The sequence below is a fragment of the Papio anubis genome, chromosome 14 (genome assembly GCF_008728515.1).
Source record: "Papio anubis isolate 15944 chromosome 14, Panubis1.0, whole genome shotgun sequence".
NCBI lineage: Eukaryota > Metazoa > Chordata > Mammalia > Primates > Cercopithecidae > Papio > Papio anubis.
In genome coordinates, this window is record NC_044989.1 from 89,190,086 (window position 1) to 89,211,957 (window position 21,872).

Consider the following 21,872-nt stretch of genomic DNA (forward strand, 5'->3'; position numbering starts at 1 on the left):
ATCCTTTCTTCTCCATGAAATCAGGAGAAGCATTGCCCTGTCTGTGCTACTGGGGATTAGGACAAGGAAAGACAGCTATCAGTAAGTGGGCCTTCATGGCTCTTTTACAAAAACTCTCCAGTGACCTTCAAAGTGTGACTGCGATTTGAGAAACACTCTTAGCAGGTGGAGGCACCAGAAGGGGCATCTGGGACCACTGAGCCTCACACCCCTGGGTGATTTATGTTATGACTTGTAACACTGTGGGAGGGGAATTATTATACTGTTGACAGTAATATGTTGCGATATCTTCAGGCTGCAGGCTGCTGATGGTGAGAGTATAATCTGTCCCAGATCCACTTCCCCTGAACCTTGATGGGACCCCTGTTTCCAAACTGGATGCATAATAGATCAGGGGCTTAGGGGCTTTCCCTGGTTTCTGCTGATACCAGGCTAAATTACTATAAATGTTCTGACTTGCCCGGCAAGTGATGGTGACTCTGTCTCCTACAGATGCAGACAGGGAGGATGGAGACTGGGTCATCTGGATGTCACATCTGGCACCTGAGGTTGGAAACATAAAAACAAATATTCATACTATTAATCATATTATAGGGAGGTTTCCATGAAGAGCCAGTCGGTACCACACACACTGGCTGAGTAAATTCCTGCTGTTCTCCTTCCTTACCTGGGAGCCAGAGCAGCAGGAGCCCCAGGAGCTGAGTGGGTACCCTCATGTCCATGCTGCGTCCTGACTGGGACTGACTCCTGCACAGGCTGTGACTAGGCTATTAAGACGTCTACAGGGCAGGGGGGCTATGTTCTGGGGACATGCAAATCAGCAGGGGATGGGGCAGGCTGGGCACAGCTGCAGGGCTGGCAGATCTCAGTAACTCAGCACAGGGGCAGTGTCCCCAGCATCCCAGGTCAGACCAGGGCAGCACAGATTTGTCTGTAAATAAGTGTTTCTTCCTGGGGGCTGTTTTGTTACAAAAAACTTTTCTGAGTTAATTGTCAAAATTTGAAATATTCCTGAGGACTGGATAGAGAAATATATTTTATTCGTGCATGGAGATTATTTTTTAAAAATACAGTATGCACTCAAATGGAAGAAAGCACTTTGTGATGTACTTACAACACTTCTGTTAGCATGAAAGTATTCTCTTTTTGGAATGGAAATTAAATAGAAAATGTATCTAGATTGCAATCCCTGTCTACACGCTATCCTTTCCCTTTCATTGTACTGCTGCTGACTTCCAATGGCCATCTATACCCCTCACTGCTCTTTCTGAAGGTGGAGAAGGTAGCTCTGCCTGCATGCATAGCAGACCACAGGGGCTCAAATGAGCCTCTCTTTGGACAGTGTTATAATTTTCCTGTGTCCCTCAAGACCCATCTGTTGTTAAGTTCATCTCAATGCAATGGAATTGGGAGGTGGGGCTAATGGCAAGGGCTTAAGTCATGAGGTCTCTGCCCTCATGAATGGATAAATGCTACTCTAAACAGGGCTTGTGCTATGGAATAGAACTGCAGTCCACTCACTCAGTTCAGTGAGATCAGATATTCACACCGAGTTTGCAGCAGGAGAAAGGAAGTGTTTGTTTGTTTGTAGGACATCAGGTAAAGAGAATCTGGCAACTAAGGCTCAAATCCTGGCCTCACTGATGGCTTGCAAGTAAGGATTTTATAAGGTAAGAGTAAATTTCAGGAAAGTAGAAGTTACAGGTAAAATTGAAAATTAATACATGGAGGTCACACATTGGTTTAGGCCTAAAAGGGCAGGACATCTTGAAGCAGGAACTTACAGATGAAGGGTAGATTACAAGATTTCTAAATTTGCAATTGGTTAAGGAAGAAAAGCTTTGTTTAAAAATTTGGATTCAGCAGAAGAGAACATTAGCTCAGGTTTATGGATATGACTTTTACTAGGCCCCTCTGTAAGATATTTAGAACAAAGCACCATGGTCAGAGCTCAGTCCCCAGTTCCCCCTTTTGTGAGGTCTATGTGTTGGCCTATTCATTTGGAGGGGGTCTTTTTTTCTCAAAAACACCTCAGAGACATCTGTTATAATGTCATCTTCAGTTTCTATAGGGGAACCCACCATCCTGTGAGTCTAGCTTATTTGGCTATTGTTTTAGGCTGTTACTTCCTTGCTTATCATGTTACTTACTTACTTCTTAAGGCTAGGTAGGTGCTTGAAATTTCCTTTGAAGAGACTCAGGATTTTCTATTCTTTCCATTCTTGGGGTGTGGGGGTTGCAGGTTCCTGAGAGTGGGTCCCTGCTCTTTCCCACTTGTGGGAGTAGGCTTTCTCTCTCTCTCTTTTCTTCTCTTCTGTCATGTAGGGCATGGACTTCCTTCCTTCTGGAGGACTCAGGATTCATAATGCCATCTTGAAAGTAGATAAACCGAACCCTAATCTGATAGTACCTTGATCTTATACTTCCCATCCTTCAGAAATATGAGGGAATAATTGTCTGCTGTTTTTCAATTACAGTTTCAGGCATTCTGTTATACAAAGACACAACAGACTAACCGAGGCGACCATCAATAGATGAGAACAGGAATACGAGTATACATACCGCTGCTCTCTCCTCTCAAATGGAATAGCCCAAAGGCATTGTCCCCATGCTTCCACATGGGATAGAGCTCCAGTCATCTTAAGAGTTAGGTGACTTTTGGGGGAGACTTTTGCCACCCATCCTCTATTTCCTGCTACACTTTCCTCCTTCTCTCCCAGTGTAAATAGGCTGCCGGCACACAGTTCCTTCTTGTTGGTGAACCCAGTTCAAGGTGGAACAAATCCCTATTCTTGGAAGAAAGTATCTCTGCTCTAAATTCTTATCACTTTTCCTTTCTTGGTGCACAAGAAAATCCAGTAAGCCCTTAATTTCCCTTCACCAACTGTCTTGGATTTGATTTATGCAGTCGATTTCTTCTGACTCACAAAACAAAAGGAGCCTTTAAAATCAGCTACACACAGCCAGGTGCAGTGGCTCACACCTGTAATCTCAGCATTTTCAGAGGCTTAGAATGGGCAGGTTGCTTGAGCCCAGAAGTTCGAGACCAGCGATGGCAACATGGTGGCAAAACTCCATCTCCACGAAAAACACAAAAATTAGCCAGGCTTGGTGGCACGTTCCTGCAGTTCCATTTATCAGGAAGCTGAGGTGGGAAGATTACTTGAGCTCAGGAGGTTGAGGCTGCAGTGAGCCGTGATTGTGCCAATGCATTCTAGCCTGGTCCACAGAGTGACATCCTGTCTCAAGAAACAAAACAATACAAAAAATTCCATAACGCTGCATACCATGAATTCCAGACTGGAGGCAATGGAATAAATAGGTCAGAGGGTTCCCAAGTCTCAATTTTTTTCCAGCTCTCTTGCCTCATCAATTGGTCTCATGACTTTTTTATTTTACTTTGAGAATAGTTGTGGAAAATCATAAGTGTTGTTAAAACAATAAATACTACACACTCCAAAGACATTCATGTCCTCATATCTGAACCCTATGAATGTTACCTTGTATGTTCAAAGAAATTTAGCAAATGTGATTAGATTACGGATTTTGAGGACAGGAGAGGACCCTGGATTATCTGGGTGAGACAGCAGAATCACAAGATCTTATAATAGGGAGGGAGTAGCGTAACAGCGAGAGAGCAGCTGGGACTATGGAGAGGGATGCATGAGTAATGGGGGATGAGGCTATAGAACAGACAATGTTGGGGCAGCTTGATGAGGAAAAGCAGAAAATCAGATTCTCTTCCTTAGGAACCTCCAGAAGGAATAGAGTCCTACTGACTCCTTAATTTTAGCTCAGTGAGACTTCTGACCTTTTGAGCTATAGGATAATAGATTTGTGTTGTATCAATCCAGTATTGTTATGGTAATTTGTTTCATGAGCAATAGAAAATGAATGCAAGAGGAAGAGATGGCTTCAGTCTTTCTGAGTGCATGACTGTCCTCTTCTCCAAAACATTTCCACCTTGCTATCATTTGCTGTCAATTTTGACAAGAGTTGGAGAACACTATATTGTAAGGGGAGGTAGCATCAGAATTCTTCTAAGATAGAGAATCTCTGGGGTCAAATCCCTTGATTAGCTCTTGTACAATATGTGTATCTGAGAGCCTAGGGGTCAGCTCTCACAGCAGATAAGAAAGGCTGGGTTGTTTGTTTTCATGTTTGGAGGGCAAATTAAATTTGCACGACACAATCTGAGAGGGAAGAATTGAGTCAGAGAGACTGGAAGAGAAAGAGGTATTTTGGAGGTCGAGGGAATCAAGATGAGGACTCTCTCTTTAATTTGCAGATGCCACCTTCTGGGCAAGTCCCAACATGATTGTCCCTCAGGGCATGCAGGGAGGGTGGGGGAGGGAGAGAGTTCTATGGTGTCTCTCTTCATAAGGACGCTAATCCTGTGGTGTCAGGATCCCGCCCTGATCACCTCTTTAACTCTAATTACCTCCTTATAGACTTTCTCTCCATCTGCAACCATACTGGAGGTAAGAGACTCCAAATAGGAAATTGTGAAACCTAGTTCAGTCCAAAAGCGAAGGGGTTTGGGGACACAGCCAAGGTGATAGGGAGGGGCCAGATCAGGCTTCTGGTCTCAGAGCACAGGGGATTTCCCACCACTAAGCTCACTGGCAGCTCCTCCCAGGCAAGCCATGTCACACAGACCCCAGTCCAGCCTTAGGGCTCCCTGTCCCTAAGGGCACATGATCACTTTCACTTCCTCATTACTTCTAAGATCAGGCTTCTATCTTTTGTTTATTATGGTGTTTGTCTGCCATCTATTGGCCACTTTCTAACATAGCATCTTACAGGATTTTAGATTCTAGGGTCCAATGAGTGTTGACTATGGATGGAATCTTTTCATGGGTATTCATGGAGTTGATCCTATGACATCCATCACTAGGACAGATTTTGTAGAAAACATGAAATGGTCCCTCCCCTCAGTAAACCAGTCATCTAGTTGAGGACAAACGGTATGCAGGAAAAATATTTGTCACAAAACAATTAGGGTGGCTAGATTCTGGGATCCATGTGGCATGCCAAAGATGTGGTTTTGGAAAAAAGAGTGGGTTGTAAAAAACTCTGTAGGGCATAGTGGCAGGGAGTAGGGTGAGAAGCTGAAGGCCCCTGGTTTGGATCTGTCAACGCAGCCTCATTCCTCCCATTCCAGAAACACTTCCAGAGCAGCTCTGAGAACCACAGTAGCTTTCCGAGCTGAGGAAGCATCTGGGGACACCTGATCTTCCAAAAGAACAACTGCTAAGGTTTGCGCTGTCAGCTATAGCACTGCGAGTGATCAGATGTCATCATTTAAGTCTGCTAAGCAAAGTCGTTTTGTAAGATGATGAAAATATCTATATTTATGAAGTGCAATAGGCTAGTCATTAGTCGCATGTGGCTGCTGAGCACATGAAATGTACCTGATGTAACTGAGAAGCTACAGTTCTAATTTTAAGTATTAACTAATTGACACGTTTGTGGCTATGCACTGCTAGTGTTTACCACGTGGAACAGCACAGTTGTAGACAGTAATAACCAGTAATGTCATTGGAACACCCAAGCTTCTAACTGTTAAGCAAAGATGTGTCCCAGGACCAGGGGGTACCAAGCTGGGGTGGGCCATGGCCAAGGTAGACAGAGCACATGGGTGGATCTCAGGAACCTTCCCTGGATTCTGCTCCTTCCAGGCCGGTGATGGAAACTGTCTCTCTTGGAGACAGATTGGGAATTTGGAGACTGGGTCCCACATACTTGCCCACAGAATCCGAGGTGGAAACAAAACACAGATCTTCCCCAGTTAATGATGTCCCTCTCCATAGGCTTCCCAGCAGAGTCCTGCTGACTGATCAAGTGGGAGGTGAATGCTGGGCTCCCTGAGCAATGGCCTCAATCTGAGCCATTGTTCTGTGGGACATATGAACCCTGTCACATGGAGCCCCCATAGCTGAAACCAGGAAACTACAATCCAGAGGGCCAGAGCCCCATGTCCAGTGTCCAGTGCTGCCCCTGCCTATGGTGATCCCAACTCAGAGGCAGAGACCCACCCAGTGATAAGGGCTTGAGTGGTGGGGAAGGGCTTTGGGAAACCTGCAAAATGTCAACAAAGGAAAGACCTGGCCTTCCAAATTCTGAACCAGGGAACATTCTATGCCATGGGTGTGACCCAGACCAAGGTGTATGATGTATGATATTACAGTAAATTTTAACTTTAAGGGAATGAAAATCACAGAAGGCATCTGATTATTTTAGATCTTGTTGACTTTTTCAGTGCACAGTGGTCCCTGCCCTTCCCATAATGATCCTGTGGTCTTTGCTGTTTCTGTGGTCACCTGGCTGCCTCCTCACCACTGAGATGAATCTTCACTATGACCCTGGGGCCTTCCCTGATCAGCACAAATAAATGGCCTCAGCCTCCAGACACCACATACCATTACTGGTTTTTACACAATGTGTCAGCTACATAAATTATTCTCTGCACTTTTATTATGCATTTATTCTTCCTGCGTGGCTCTTTCCCCTACTGAATATCAGTACTTGGGACCCAAAATTGTCACTTTACTCATGTGCATGTAACCTTCACTGGTGGCTTTTACTTCTTCCTGAAAATGCTGACATTAAGTGAAACTTTATTAAATGAAAAACTATGTTTGTTCTACTTTATTGGGAAAAAAATATGGTGCGTTTCCCTCAACTAAAGACATTTAACTACTTTTATAGTTGAAAAAAGGCCAACTGGACATGGAAAAGCATGTTTGTAGGAGTAACAAGCAAGTTCAGTAGCAGATCCACTACCACTGAACCTCCAGGAGCACCCCGAGATGGACTGGGAAGCATAGTTGGTGAGAAGCTTTGGGGCCTGATCTTCTTTCTATTGGTGCCAGTGTAAGTGGTTGCCAGTGCCCTGCCTCACCCAGCAGGTGATGGTGACTGTCTCCCCTGGAGTAACAGACAGGAAGGCTGGAGCCTCGGTCAGCACAACCTCACACCTGGAGACTGAAAACACACGGCAAACATTAGCACAGCAGAACTCTATGTATGTGGAAGTCACCACTAATCTAGTTAGGCAACAGAAAAGAAAGTGGATTAAAACAGTGGATTTAAAAAGCAAACCAAAATTCACACAGTGCAGGGTTCCCAGTGAAAGAAATTACGGATTGAAATTATACCCCCATCCAGCTTTGTGGAAACATTCTCACCTAGATCCCAGAGCAGCAGAAACCCGAGGAGTTGTGATGGCAACATCTTGCTGCCTTGACTTGTCAGTTTTGCTCATGCCACATTCTGAGAAATAGTCTGTTATAACATACAGGACCACTTCAATGTAAGAAGAAGGATATATGCAATTATGGAGATGACCCTATATGGGTTTAAATACACAGACATCACTGTTGTCAGAAGAGTGCCCTCCCCGCCCCTTCTGTGAGGGTGAGAGGCGCCCTCAGCTGGCACCTGCAGATGAGCGATGCTGAGGCTCCAGCAGGGCTTGACCAGACCCAGGGCCCACCTGCAGAGTGAAGGCAGAGTCCATCACAGCCTGTGGGAGGGTCTGCAGTCATCTGGGGTGAACAGCCACTCACATCCACAGTCTTGGCCCAGGGCTTTGTTAACTCTCCTGCTCTTTGTCACAATAAGGGCTGAAGAAACTTTGATCCTGTGGACACTTCACAAAGTATCACTCTATATAGCACTATATTGATGTCACCATCTTGATTAGACATGATAAGCTGGACATTATAAGGACTCTGGATTTATTGTGAAAACACATGTGCTCTAGAGGGTGAAAAGCAATCCCCAAAATTTCAAAAGCCTGTCATACTGGGGAAGATGTAGTCTTTAGGAAAGGAATGTGAGTCATCCTCTTCAAGGCAAGGACAAATAATTGCACCTTACATCTCCGACCACTGAGAATGCAGCACAGTGTTGACAAAGCCTCACTAGAGTGTTGACACAACAAATTCCATGCCTGGGTCAACTACATCATCCCATTTATTAAACTAACTTGGAACGCTATCTCTTTGGAGTTAGCTCAGAGAAGGGAAAGGTTTTGTTTTGGGTTTTGATACAAGTGGCTCTGTCACTTGAGCCAAATGATCCAGCACACTGCTTGGTGCTAGATGCATCTGCATTAGATAGGGGCACTTTGTGAACTCTCTTGCAAACTTCAAAAAAAAAAAAAAGTCACAGCAGAAATCTCTAGGATTCTAGAGCAAGACCATGAAATGCCCAGAAAACAAGCAAAGAAACCGAAACCCCCAAAACTGTACTGTTCAAAATGAAGCTTCCATAATGTCACAGGGTCCTGATAGACACGCTTATGAGGAATTAAGTAGTTGTGTGGCTAAACTGCCCCTCATAAACTGGGAATGTCATTCTCACCAATTTTTAAGGTCAGGTAAGTTTCAGCACCACTCAATATTAAGATGGAGATGTTACTTTGAGGACTGAATTTAAGAGGATTCAGAGGGAATGTTTCTTTTCCATGGACAGGTGCTCAAGGTCCCTATATCACTCCCTTCTCTCACCCTAACACCTCTGCATCAGCTCACTCCTATGACCTCATGGGTTTTCCCAATCAGCTAGACAGGGGAGTACCAAAAAAAAAAAAAAAAAAAAAAAAAAAAAAAAAAAAAAAGAACAAGCTAGTCTTCTTCTTGAATAGATTAGCACCATATACTTGTGCAAGTAATGCGGATTGTGCTCACACAATGGCCACAATCATAGGTGGCTGTGAAACATTCCCTTGAGTTAGCATGGACTTGAGCAGAGCACATCTTCATCCAATTATGTGGATAAAGAAGTGTCTTTAGTCCAGTATACACATGGATTCCTGAATAGCTGCTTGGCCAAGGTCCTGGAAAAGAAGCTTGAACAATCAGAGACAAGAAGTTCTAGAGAAGAGGCATGAAGATGCACTCATGCGAGAAAAATTTATGGCGGAGAATTTAATTTATTATGTCAATACAGCAGAAAATATTGACACAGATAAGACATCAAGGAATCATCCATACTGGAAGACTCATCTACCACTACGCAGATGAACTGTATCCAGCCTTTTCTCTTAACTTCCTTAGTATTTGCATAATAGATTCCTAAAGAAAGTAGCCATAAAGACCTGGGGGGAATTATGCACTTACACAATGATATGAGCCATGCCTTACCACTACCATCTCCAGTTGCATTGATCCTACTATAGCCACTTCTGGATATCTGACTTCTCAGCATTTGAGACAAGTGTCATCAACAAATGAGTGATAATTTGGGATATCAGAGCACTGTCCCCTGGAGGTGACTGTGATGCATCTTCACCTGGATTCTTTTGTATTCTAGATCTATGTTTGCTTTTCCTGCCCACAGATAATTAGCTATTCTAGTGCTCAGAGAGTATACATTTTTCTGATATGGGACTCCTTCCAAATCAGGAATCTATATTTTTGGGGAAAAGGGAAATTCTAGACACATGATTATGGTGTCCATTGGTCCTACCAAATACATTATCCAAAGATGTCCACGTGGGTATAACATTCTGCAAACTTTAGATGCTTTCCTTCAAGCAATGATGAATCTTTAAACAGATGACCGTGATAGCTTGAATGAATGATCCAGGAATCAAGTGGACAAAGGTAGGAGCAACTTCTCTAATCATCATTCACAGGAACACAGCTGGGGGATACATGTTTCCAGTTATGCCATTGTAGACCCTGCTCACCACAGGTCCTGATACCCAGGAGTGGATGCTTCTTATCTGTGAACACAAGAGGAGATCCTAAACCTATGGTAATGCAGGGTGCCTCCCGCAAGTACAGAAAATGGTAAACCAAATAATTACCTATTTTAACAAAGTTAAATAGTAGAGCCAACATGTAGTGATAGTTTTCTACCACTTCTTTGGTGAGAGGAGAATGTCTGGGAGTATATCTGGACTGAGGGACAGTGAAGAACACATGTCATAATCAGACGGTGACTGTCCACACGTTAATATAAAGTAAAATTGGGAATAATTAAAAGGAGGTAAGAAAGGGAAAACATCTTTAAGTAAATCCAGTACTAATGGGTGGCCAAGCCACAGCTCCAGCTCTTCCAGAAGGAGTACTTATAAAGCAGGAGACTCCAGGGCTCAACATGCTACTTTTTTTTTTTTTTTTTTTTTTCAGTTTTGTGTCCTATGATATACTTCCCTCAGCCGCATCTTTCACGTATGCTCGTTTTTGATGCAGATCTGGAAACTACAAATCACTATTTTCAAGGTAACCATAGCCACATGAAAATTATTGTTGTCTGCTCTTACCCTAGTTCAGTTGATTAAAAATATTCAACCGAAATCTGGGCAGCTGCAGCTATACAAATTACACTAGGATACTTGTAGGTAGAAGTAGAATAGCAAATAGTTTATCTGATTAAAAATCTGCCTCTTTGCAGTCCAGCAGCCATGGCAGTGATATACATAAGGGAGCTTGTTAGATGTTCAAAATTTCAAGCTGGCACCATAACACAATATCCAAAATGTCCAGATATCAATCAAAAAGCACTCTTCATACCCAAAACAAGGAAAATCTCAACATGAGTGAGACAACTCAATCAGTAAATAGTAACCTCTACATAATAGGTGTGTAAAAATTATCTTGAAGGGATTTTAAAACAGCCATTATAAAAACGCATCATGAAACAATTGCACACAAGCTTGAAAAATATGAAATAATAGAAAGCATCAGGAAGAAAATACAAAACGTAACCAAGGAAGAATTGAAATTTTAGAAATAAAAATAAGAAAACAGATCAACAGAAAAGATTAGCCAGAAAAGAACCCCAAAGTGCAGACTTAAAATTTAAAATAATAACATTAAATACATAAACTATGAAATTTGAAAAGAGACAGAGATTGGTGAATCTATAAGAAAAATTCCAACTATGCTGTCTATTAGACACTCACATCAAACATAACAGTACAAGTAAGTTGAATACAAGAGAAAGAAAAAGTATATACCATACTAAGTTTAATAAAAAGAAATCAGAGGTCATTAATATCAATATCAGATATATAGACTACAGAGCCAAAGAAAATTACCAGGGACAGAAAGGTATATTACATGAAGAAGAAAGAGTTCTACAAGAAAACAAAACAACTTTAAATATGTGTGCACCAAACAACAGAGCAACAAAGTGCATGTGACAAAAACAAACGAACAAATAAACAAAAATTACACTTGGAGACTTTAATCCTTCTTCTCAGCAATTGATAGGACAACTAATCAGAAACTGGCAACGATAAAGACACATTCAACAACATCATCAAACTGACAGGATCAAACTGACAATTATAGAACACTCCAAACAACAATAGCAGAATTCAAATTTTTCCAAGTGCCTACAGAACATGTATCAAGATAGGATGTATCCTGCCCACAGAACACTTCAACACATTTAAAATAATTACAATTATAGTAAGTGTGTACTCTGACCACAGAGAAATCCAAATAGAAATCGATCTTGAAAATATAATCAGAAAATTTTCAAACACTTGGAAGATAAACAATATAGTTTTCTTTTTCCCCAAAGAACTAGCTTTTAGTTTGCTTGGTGTTCACTATTCCTTCACTGTTTTTAATTTTATAATTTTTGCTCTAATTTTTAGGGTTTATTTTCTTCAGGTTTTAAATCCTTTAATTTAAATCACTCCTGTTTCTGTAGTTTCATAAGGTGAAAGTTGAGATTATTGATTTGACGCTTTTAGTTGTACACATACACGTGTTTATGTATATATGTACAAATGCATACGTATGTGTATGCCTGTATTAGTCTGTTTTGAATTAATATAAAGGAATACCTGAAATTGGGCAATTTATAAAGAAAAGAGGTTTATTTGGCTCATGGTGGTGCAAGCTGTATTAACAAGGCACCAGCGTCTGTTCAGCTTCTGGTGAGGCCTCTGGAAGCTTTTAATCATTGCAGAAAAGGAAGGGGAAGGCCGGGCGCGGTGGCTCAAGCCTGTAATCCCAGCACTTTGGGAGGCCGAGACGGGCGGATCACGAGGTCAGGAGATCGAGACCATCCTGGCTAACACAGTGAAACCCCGTCTCTACTAAAAATACAAAAACTTAGCCGGGCGAGGTGGCGGGCGCCTGTAGTCCCAGCTACTCGGGAGGCTGAGGCAGGAGAATGGCGTAAACCCGGGAGGTGGAGCTTGCAGTGAGCTGAGATCCGGCCACTGCACTCCAGCCTGGGTGACAGAGCGAGACTCCGTCTCAAAAAAAAAAAAAAAAAGAAAAGGAAGGGGAACAGGAGTGTCGCATGATGAGAGAGAGAGAGCAAGAGAGTGAGGAAGAGGTGCCAGGCTCTTTAAAACAACCAGCTCTAGAGTCACCTAATATAGTGAGAACTCCCTCTTTGCCTTGGGAAGGGCACCAAGCCATTCATGAGAGATCTACCTGCATAACAAAAACATCACCCTCAGGACTTACCTCCAACAGAAGGGACATTTCAGCCTGAGGTTTGGAGGGGACAGACATCCAAATTATAACAATATGCACATGCATAGATGCATGCATATTACCATAAATTTCCCTCTAAGCACTGCTGACCACCTGCATGTATTTTTTTCCTTCATACCCCAAACCCTACTCACCTGCAAACGCAGCCACTTAATCTGCATGTTTATTGTCCCCTCTCAATCCCGAAGTGAGCAACATTCACAAACCCCTTTTATATTACCCCTAATTTAGAAGGTCCCAAATCCATTTCGCATCAGTAAATCACAAAAGAATATTTTATGGTAAAAACCTCCAGGTCACTCCTAATCCCTCTCTTTCCTCCTCTTCTCCCATCTGGGAGGTTCATTGTCATTACTTTCAAAATAGGGTACCATCTGCTTATGTTTTCAACAATCTGCACTAACCAAAGACTACTCCAGGATTCACTTTACCCAGCTGACTGTATTCCTTGCTCCTCACAGCCCAACTACAATCATCAATTTTAAAAAAAATAAATACTATCATAAGAATGCTCTATTTTAAAAGTATCCCATAGCGTCCTACTATACTTAGAAAAGCATTTGCTCCCCAAAATAAACCAAGGCCTATTTTATTTTTCACTTGTCATGTTTTATGATCTTTAGGACACTGAGGTAAAACAGTTCTCATCTGCTTCCTTTCTTGCTGTGTTTGCGAACCCTAAGATCACAATGGGAAGAAGCCTGGGCCCATCAGCTGACATCACTGTTCTTCCGCCCATTGTTTACTCTTAACATGTGTGTTATTTTTTATGGTCATGTAACAAATTACCACAAATTTATCGGCTTAAGACTACAGCCATTTATAATCTCCCAGTTTCTGAGTCAGGAGTGTGCACACGGCTTAGTTGTTTCTGTCCTTAAGGTTTTTTATTTATTTATTTGTCTGTTCATTTATTTTTATTTCAATGGGGTTTTAGGGAAGAGCTGGTGTTTGGTTACATGAATGAGTTCTTTAGTGGTGATTTCTGAGATTTTGTCACACTCATAACCCAAGCAATGTACGCTGTACCTAGTGTATAGTCTTTTATGTCTTGCCAGCCCCTTCACATTCCCCCGAGTCCCCAAAATCCAATGTATCATTCTTATACCTTTGTGTCCCCATATCTTAGCTCGCACATATGAGTGAGAACATATGACGCTTGGTTTTCCATTCCTGAGTTACTTCACTTAGAATAATTGCCTCCAGTTCCATCCAAGTGGTTGAAATGCTATTATTTCATTCCTTTTTGTGGCTTAATAGTATTCTACTATATATATGTGTGTGTGTGTATATATATGTGCATATATGCGTATATGTACATATATGTATGTGTCTATATATCTATATATGTATACATAGGTGTGTATATAGTATATATACATGTGTATATATATGTATAGTATATATACATGTATATATGTATAGTATATATGTATAGTATACCTACATGTATGTATACTATATATATGTACAGTATATATACATGTATACATACATATATACATATATATATGGCATTTGAGCTGGTCTCATATTTTTGCAATTGCAAATTGTGCTGCTGTAAACATACATGTGCAAGTATCTTTTTTGTATAATGACTTCTTTTCCTCTGGGTAGAGACCTAGTAGTGGATTGCTGGATCAGATAGGTCTACTTTTAGTTCATTAAGGAATCACCACACTGTTTTCCATAGTGCTTATACTAGTTACATTCCAACCCACAGTGTAAAAGCATTCCCATTTCACGGCATTCACTCCAACGTCTATAACTTTTTGCTTTTCTGATTATGCCCATTCTTGCAGGAGTGAGGTGGTATTTCACTGTAGTTTTGATTTGCATTTCCCTGATAATTAGTGATGTTGAATTTTTTCCATCTGTTTGTTGACCATTTGTATATCTTCTTTTGAGAATTGTCTATTCATGTCCTTAGCCCACTTGCTCATGGGACTGTTTGTTTTTTCTTGCTGATTTTTTTGAGTTCTTTGTAGATTCTGGATATTAGTCCTTTATTGGTGGTATAGATCATGAAGATTTTCTCCCACTCTGTGGTTTGTCTGTTAACTCTGCTGATTATTTCTTTTACTGTGCAGAAGCTTCTTACTTTAATAAGTCCTATCTATTTATCTTTCTTTTACTTGCATTTGTTTTGGGGTTTTTCTGGTCATGAAGTCTTTGACCAAGCCAACATCTAGAAGGATTTTTAAATTTGTCTCCTTGAATCTTTATAATTTCAGGTATTAGATTTAAGTCTTTGATCCATCTTGAATGTATTTTATATAAGGTGAGAGATGACCCCAAAAGGTCCTAGAATTGGTAAATGAATTCAGCAAAGTTTCAGGACACAAAATTAATGTACACAAATCAGTAGCTCTGCTATATACCAATAGCGAACAAGCTGAGAGTCAAATCAAGAACTCAACCTCGGCCGGGCGCGGTGGCTCAAGCCTGTAATCCCAGCACTTTGGGAGGCCGAGACGGGCGGATCACGAGGTCAGGAGATCGAGACCATCCTGGCTAACATGGTGAAACCCCGTCTCTACTAAAAAATACAAAAAACTAGCCGGGCGAGGTGGCGGGCGCCTGTAGTCCCAGCTACTCGGGAGGCTGAGGCAGGAGGATGGCGAGAACCCGGGAGGCGGAGCTTGCAGTGAACTGAGATCCGGCCACTGCACTCCAGCTCTGGGCGACAGAGCGAGACTCTGTTTCAAAAAAAAAAAAAAAAAAAAAGAACTCAACCTCTTTCATGATAGCTCCAAGAAAGAGAAATACTTAGGAAAATACCTAACTAAGGACGTGAAAGATCTCTACAAGGAAAACTACAAGAAACTGTTGATAGAAATCATAGATGACACAAACAAATGGAAACACATCCCACGCTCATGGATAGGTAGAATCAATATCATGAAAATGGCCATACTGCCAAAAGCAATCTATAAATTCACTACCGTTCCCATAGTCGTACCACCATCCTTCTTCACAGAACTAGAAAATAAACTCTCCTAAAATTCATGTGGAATCAAAAAAGAAGCCCAAATAACCAAGGCAAGAGTAAGCCAAAAGAACAAATCTGGAGGCATCACGTTACGCAACTTCAAGCTATACTACAAGGTCATAGTCACCTAAGCAGCATGGCACTCATATAAAAATAAACACATAAACCAATGGAACACAATAGAGAACCCAGAAATAAAGTCAAATACTTACAGTATACTAATCCTTGACAAAGTAAACAGAAACATTAAGTGGGGAAAGGACATCCTATTCAACAAAAGGTGCTCAGGTAATTGGCAAGTCACATGTAGAAGAATGTCCATAAGGTTTTACAAGACTTTACCACAGTGTAGACTTCATTCTCACCTGAGACTCACCTGAGTGCACATGCACTTTAAAGCTCTTTCAGATTGCTGTAGAACTTATTTCCTTGCATGTCTATGATTTAGGACTTCAACTTCTTATTGGATCCTGGCTGAAGGTTGCTCTCAGGTCCTAGATGCTGTGGGCAATTCCCTGCCATGTGATCTTCCCATAAGCAACGTACACATGGCTCTTTGCTTGCTCAAGAAAAGCAGAGAGTGTCCCTCTCCAGTCTGCTAGGACAGATGCTTATATAATACAATACAATCATTGGAAATACAACTCATCATTCCTGCCATACTGTATCGGTGAGAAGTGAGTCCTAGATTCTGCCTGCTCTCAGTGGGAATAGATTATACAAGGCTGTGACTCATCAGGGAGAGGGTCATGCTAGGGTGTTCCAGCATCTTCAGCTTTCTCAAGTATCAGAGTATTGATACTGGGTGAGAAATCTGTCCCACATCCATTGACACTGAGTAGACCTGGGACCCCAGGGCACCTGGGAAGCATCCTTTATAAGAGGTGTTTTAGGCTGACTCATCTTCTGTTGGTGTACAACATTAACAAAATATCTTAATTTGTCCTATTAAGTTTATCCTGATATGTCTTTGAAGTTCCTTAATTGCAGGTATCATAAGCCAATTCTGTCCAAATATATTCAAAATTTATATTTAATAATAGAAAAACAGATTATGAAGTAGTCTGCAAAACAAGACTCAGAGCAATAATGTCAATACTCAACTGCTTCGGCTTCATGCTGGATTAGATGAGACCATTTGCATGAGTGATAGAACAGGCACTGGATGCCAGATACTGCTGTGAGCACTATTGGTCTGCTGCCTCTAGAAATGTGCACAGGGCCAAGGCTGCAACCATAAGTCTCAAAATATAAATATAATATAGCATTTTTGTTTGTTAATTCAAACGTTTATTACTTCTACCATTACATAATACCATAATTGATAGTCTCCATTCTGGATAAAAATATTACTAGAGCACTCTTTAAATGTGGTATATTTAAAGCATACATTTCTATATATTTATTACTGGAATACAAAATCATATGTGGTATCAAATATTGTAAACTCTGACATAATTACCATATTTTTTTCAGATATTTTCCCTTGTTTTTTTTTTTTTTTTTTTTTTTTTTTTTGAGACGGACTCTTGCTCTGTCGCCTGGGCTGGAGAGCAGTGGCTGGATCTCAGATCACTGCAAGCTTCGCCTCCTGGGTTTACGCCATTCTCCCGCCTCAGCCTTACAAGTAGCTGGGACTATAGGCGCCTGCCACCTCGCCCGGCTAGTTTTTTGTATTTTTTAGTAGAGACGGGGTTTCACCGTGTTAGCCAGGATGGTCTCGATCTCCTGACCTCGTGGTCCGCCCGTCTCAGCCTCCAAAGTGCTGGGATCACAGGCTTGAGCCACTGCGCCCGGCCATTTTCAACGTAGATGTGATCATGGCATGTGCATTTTATTGATTGTTCTCATCATAAATTTCTTCTATTAATAATACAATAACCAAGTTGGCATTCTCCCATTTTAACTTAATTTAAAATGCAAAAGTAAAAGGAATGAGGTAGTGGTTCTTAGAAGAGAAACAAAAGCAATTCAACAAAAGTAGGAAAAAATAATAAATTTTAAAAATCATGTTTATAATGACAACATAGTACTATAGACAAAATGAACCAAATTACCTAAAATTTCATGGGAGAAATGCACCATTTTAGGTTAACTGATGTTTTTCTCTCATGGAGTTATTTTATGAAACTTGCCAACTGTTGAGTGTCGGTGGAGGTTCCGGCGTGGCCCAAGCAGAGGGACTCTATGAGGAAGCAGAATCCACGTAAGTTTGGCAGTTCTTGACGCTGCTTTAACAGAGTAGGCAAGAGCTGAGTTCTTAACACCAGGCTGGATTTCATACTGAGACATTTGCTGAGGTGTGGGTTAGGAAGAGTCTCTGGAGACTGCGTGAGAAATGTAAAGTGAAAGCTCCCACATTCTCCCGAGTTTCCCTTCTAATCCTGCACTGATTGTCCTTCATGCAGGTCTAAAATATAGGCCTTAGGCTCCTACTATGAATCTCCTACTGATCTTCCCAGCCATAGCTCAGCCCTGGTTAGCATCTTATCTAATTTGATATAAGGTATCTACTGAATGACCATTCTCTCTCGTTTCATCCCCAGATAAAGGACATACGTGAAATCAAGTTTTGGAAGCTCACCTATGTCTTGCTGGGTTGACTAGGAAGGTGTGACATGACCTAACCTTAGGTCCTAAGGTGATATGACCTAACCTCACTTTTGCACAGGAACGTCTGTAACCCTTGAGTCACTAAATTCCTAGAGTCCCACGATAAGCACAGCGACCTTATGAACTGGCAGTGGCATCAGGGCACAGCCTTGAAGGGCACGCAGGGGTCTATTCAACACCCTGATTCTTTCCAAGAAATACTTACAAGTTTCCATCTTGGTTAGTAGTTCAACTCCAACCACACCAGCATAGGGACCCCAGCAAACATGAGCAACAGAGCTGGGTTTGCACCTACAGTTGACCTCTGCCACATGTCCTTCATGCTTGCTTTCACTGCTGCTGTCCAAAATCTTAATATTCTTATTTTGTATTAGGCAAAAAATTGCCATGCGTTATCTAATTTTTTTCAAAATTCTGTTGGGTATGGCATAAAACACGCATGCTGCCTGATTCTTCCAAACTTAAATATTTATTTCTAAAACTCTTGATTTGCAATTCAAAATCCTCACCTTTTATTTCAATCTGCTGTGCCTGAGACTGGTCAAACACATTGGACACGTGACTTTTGTTTTTAAGTGAATTTAACAAAGTCAACCTAGTAGCCCCAAAACAGGAATGTACATTGTTTGACATGGGTAATTCCTGAAATCGTGGTGTAAAATGCTATGCCTGCCCCTTTGCTGGAGAGAGACATATGCTAAGAAAATGTGGAAGTGTGAAGGTGAGGAAGAAGAGAAACAGTTTTTATGTTACTAAACAAACCTGGCTGCGTCTATAACCAGTAACTATTCAAACAAAAGAAAATCCAAAAAAAATATCAGTCTTAGGTTGACATGAAGTAGCCTTAATTACAAAGTCATTACACTGAATCCTTTTAGTTGAAAAATAGATGTAGGAAAGGCTAGGAGGATTTAGATGAACTTTCATTCAGTTTTCTCCATTATCATGTCTGGTTGCTCAGTGAACACTTGGACCCCACCATTCTCCTGCGGTTCGGCCTGAGGTGTAGCCCCAGGACTCACAGGAGCAGCTTCCTGCAACTCATCCCCCTGAATTCGTTACTGTTTTGCCCTTTATGGTGCCTGCTCCCCCGACAAACAACACATGTGGGCAGCTGGGCCACCCAGCAGAGAGGTTTGTGTTCGGGGCTGTACCACTGTGGGGGAGCTTTTGTACCTTGCATGCAGTAATAAACGCCAACATCCTCAGGCTCCACCCTGCTGATTTTCAGTGTGAAATCTGTGCCTGACCCACTGCCACTGAACCTGTCTGGGACCCCAGATTCCTGATTGGTAACTTTATAGATCAGGAGCCGTGGAGACTGGCCTGGCTTCTGCAGGTACCAATCCAAATAGGTGTTTCCATTACTATGCAGAAGGCTCTGACTAGACCTGCAGGAGATGGAGGCCGGCTCTCCAGGGGTGACGGGCAGGGAGAGTGGAGTCTGGGTCAACACAACGTCCCCACTGGATCCTGATGTAATGAGAGAGAAGTGCAAGATTATAAACAAATATTACGAGGCATTTTCATTATTTGTTTTCTGTTACATTTTTCATGAAAATCATTATTTTTGTGAGTGCATTTTTGGTTTGTATCCCAAAACATCCAATTTCACAAAGAATCAAATTCTTGAGGCAAAAGGGAGTCAGTTGAATTATCTCACACCATCCACCTCTTTCTGTGTCAGAGTCTTCTCCAGATCACAGGCCCCTGCTTCTTCTAGAATCTTTCTCACTGTCACTGATTTAAACACCACATGCCCCACCCTGGAGGACAAGACACATCTAACACGGAACAGAATACCCATGAAAGGCAGCGGGGCCCCAAGAGCTCACCCTCCCACTCCATTCTCCTCCTCCATCTCCCTTCCATCCTTACCAGGGACCCAGAGCATCAACAGCCCCAGGAGCTGAGCAGGGAGTCTCATCGTGAGAAGATGAACTGAGTAGTCCTGATCAGTCAAGGCAAGGGTAGAGCTGAGTTTTATCCCAGAGTCACAAGGGAAGGTCCTCCCTAGGGGACAGTATGCAAATCCCCTGGTGGGTGCAGTGGTGTGGAAAGAGCCAAGGGGAGTGTGCAGGGACTCTGTTGTGAGCAAAGTGACATAAAATATCTTCTGCATTTGAAGGACCATAATAAAGATAAAGTTGATATTGCCTGAGTGGCAGAAGTGACATATTTAAATGTTTCCTTTCATTTTCTTTAATAGATTTTTATTTTTTCTCACTTTCTCAGGCACGTTTTACACTTCTCTTTAATAGGTTGAGTTTTATTAAAATGTGATTATTCTTTCCAATGTTAATTTAAGAGTCTGGTTTCTGTCTTTTTTAAGTTTTTTTCCTTAATGAAGATAAAACACATAGAGTAAAGCTCACCAAACTTAAACGTGCAACTGACTAAAGTTTATGTATATTCACTCTCCAGATGAAACCCTAGAAAATTCCAAATACTCCTGATGCTTCCCTCATGCACCATCTTAGTTATTTCTTCTTCTATCCCAACCATGCTAACTGTCATTCAGGCATTCTGGTTTCTATCACAATAGATTGCGTTTTTCTGGGCTGAAAAGTCACATGGATTGAAAGAAGAGTATTTTTTGGTTAGCTTTCATTTTTTTGTTGTTGTTGCCTAACTTCTTTCTTGCTGCATTTTTTTGTGTGTGCCGTGTGGGGTGGCTTCAATCCTACCCCTGGGCTTGAGTGCTGACTGCTTTTATTTCCGGAAATTGTGAAGAACTTCCTCCTGAATATCTTGTAAGAAATATCTGCTATTTAATTTTAGTTTTCTTTTCTTTCTTTCTTTCTTTTTTTTTTTTTCTTTTTGAGATAGAGTCTCACTCTTTTACCCGGGCTGGAGTGCAATGCCACCATCTCGGTTCACTGCAACATCCGCCTCTCGGGTACAAGCAATTCTCCTGCCACAGCCTCCGAAGTAGCTGGGATTACAGGCGCGCACCACTATGCCCAGCTAATTTTTGTATGTTTAGTAGAGACTGGGTTTCATCATGTTGGTCAGGCTGGTCTCAAATCCTGACCTCGTGATCAGCCTGCCTCGGCTTCCAATAGTGCTGGGATTACAGGTGTGAGCCACCGTGCCTGGCCTTTTCTTTTATTGTTGAAGGATATTTTCACTAGAAATAGAATTCTTGGCTGCCTTTTTTCCCCCGGAAGTTGATTATCTTCTATACTCCCTGGGTTACAATAAAATATTAGTCAATGTTTTATTATTGTTTCTCTGAGTTTTTATATTGAGTCGTTTTTTCCTTGATGCATTAAGTTCTCTCCTCTTTGTCTTTCAACATTTTAACGATGATATGTTTAGTTATGAATCTCATAGTACTTATTCTAACAGACATTATTGAATTTCTTTAATCTACACATTAATGCATTTCATTACTTTTGGAAAGTTGCTGCAATCCTTTCTTCAAATATTTTTTCAGGTACTTTTTCTCTTTTGTTTTTAGTCTCTCAATATTGGTCACAATTCTCTTTTTCTTTGAAGGTTTGGTTTTTATTTTAAAACTGCACATTTTAGATCATGTGTTTCTGGATTCTATTTTATTGTCCTGAGCATTGTTAAATGTATTTTAATAACTTGACTGGACCTATACTGAAGAGTCTACTGCTCCCTCCCCAACCCCCTACCATGATGTTTGATCACTGATATCTTTGTTAATTTTTCATTCTTAATTTTAATATTTAGCTTGGATTTATAAAAGCTGTCTATGTGTTTGCTTAGTGGTCACTCATGATTTGGGCAGAAGTTTTGCTCAAATATCTGGAACTCAT

General features: G+C 41.3%; 2 gene segments (V, D, J or C); both read right to left on the reverse strand.

Annotated features, from left to right (window-relative positions):
- LOC103877257 overlaps positions 1-21,872 on the reverse strand; it is an 856,781-nt gene that overhangs the window by 808,779 nt on the left and 26,130 nt on the right.
- LOC103877254 lies at positions 8,922-20,085 on the reverse strand. The segment is given in 3 exon segments: positions 17,296-17,656; positions 19,261-19,557; positions 19,963-20,085. Coding segments are annotated over 3 exon segments (414 nt in total).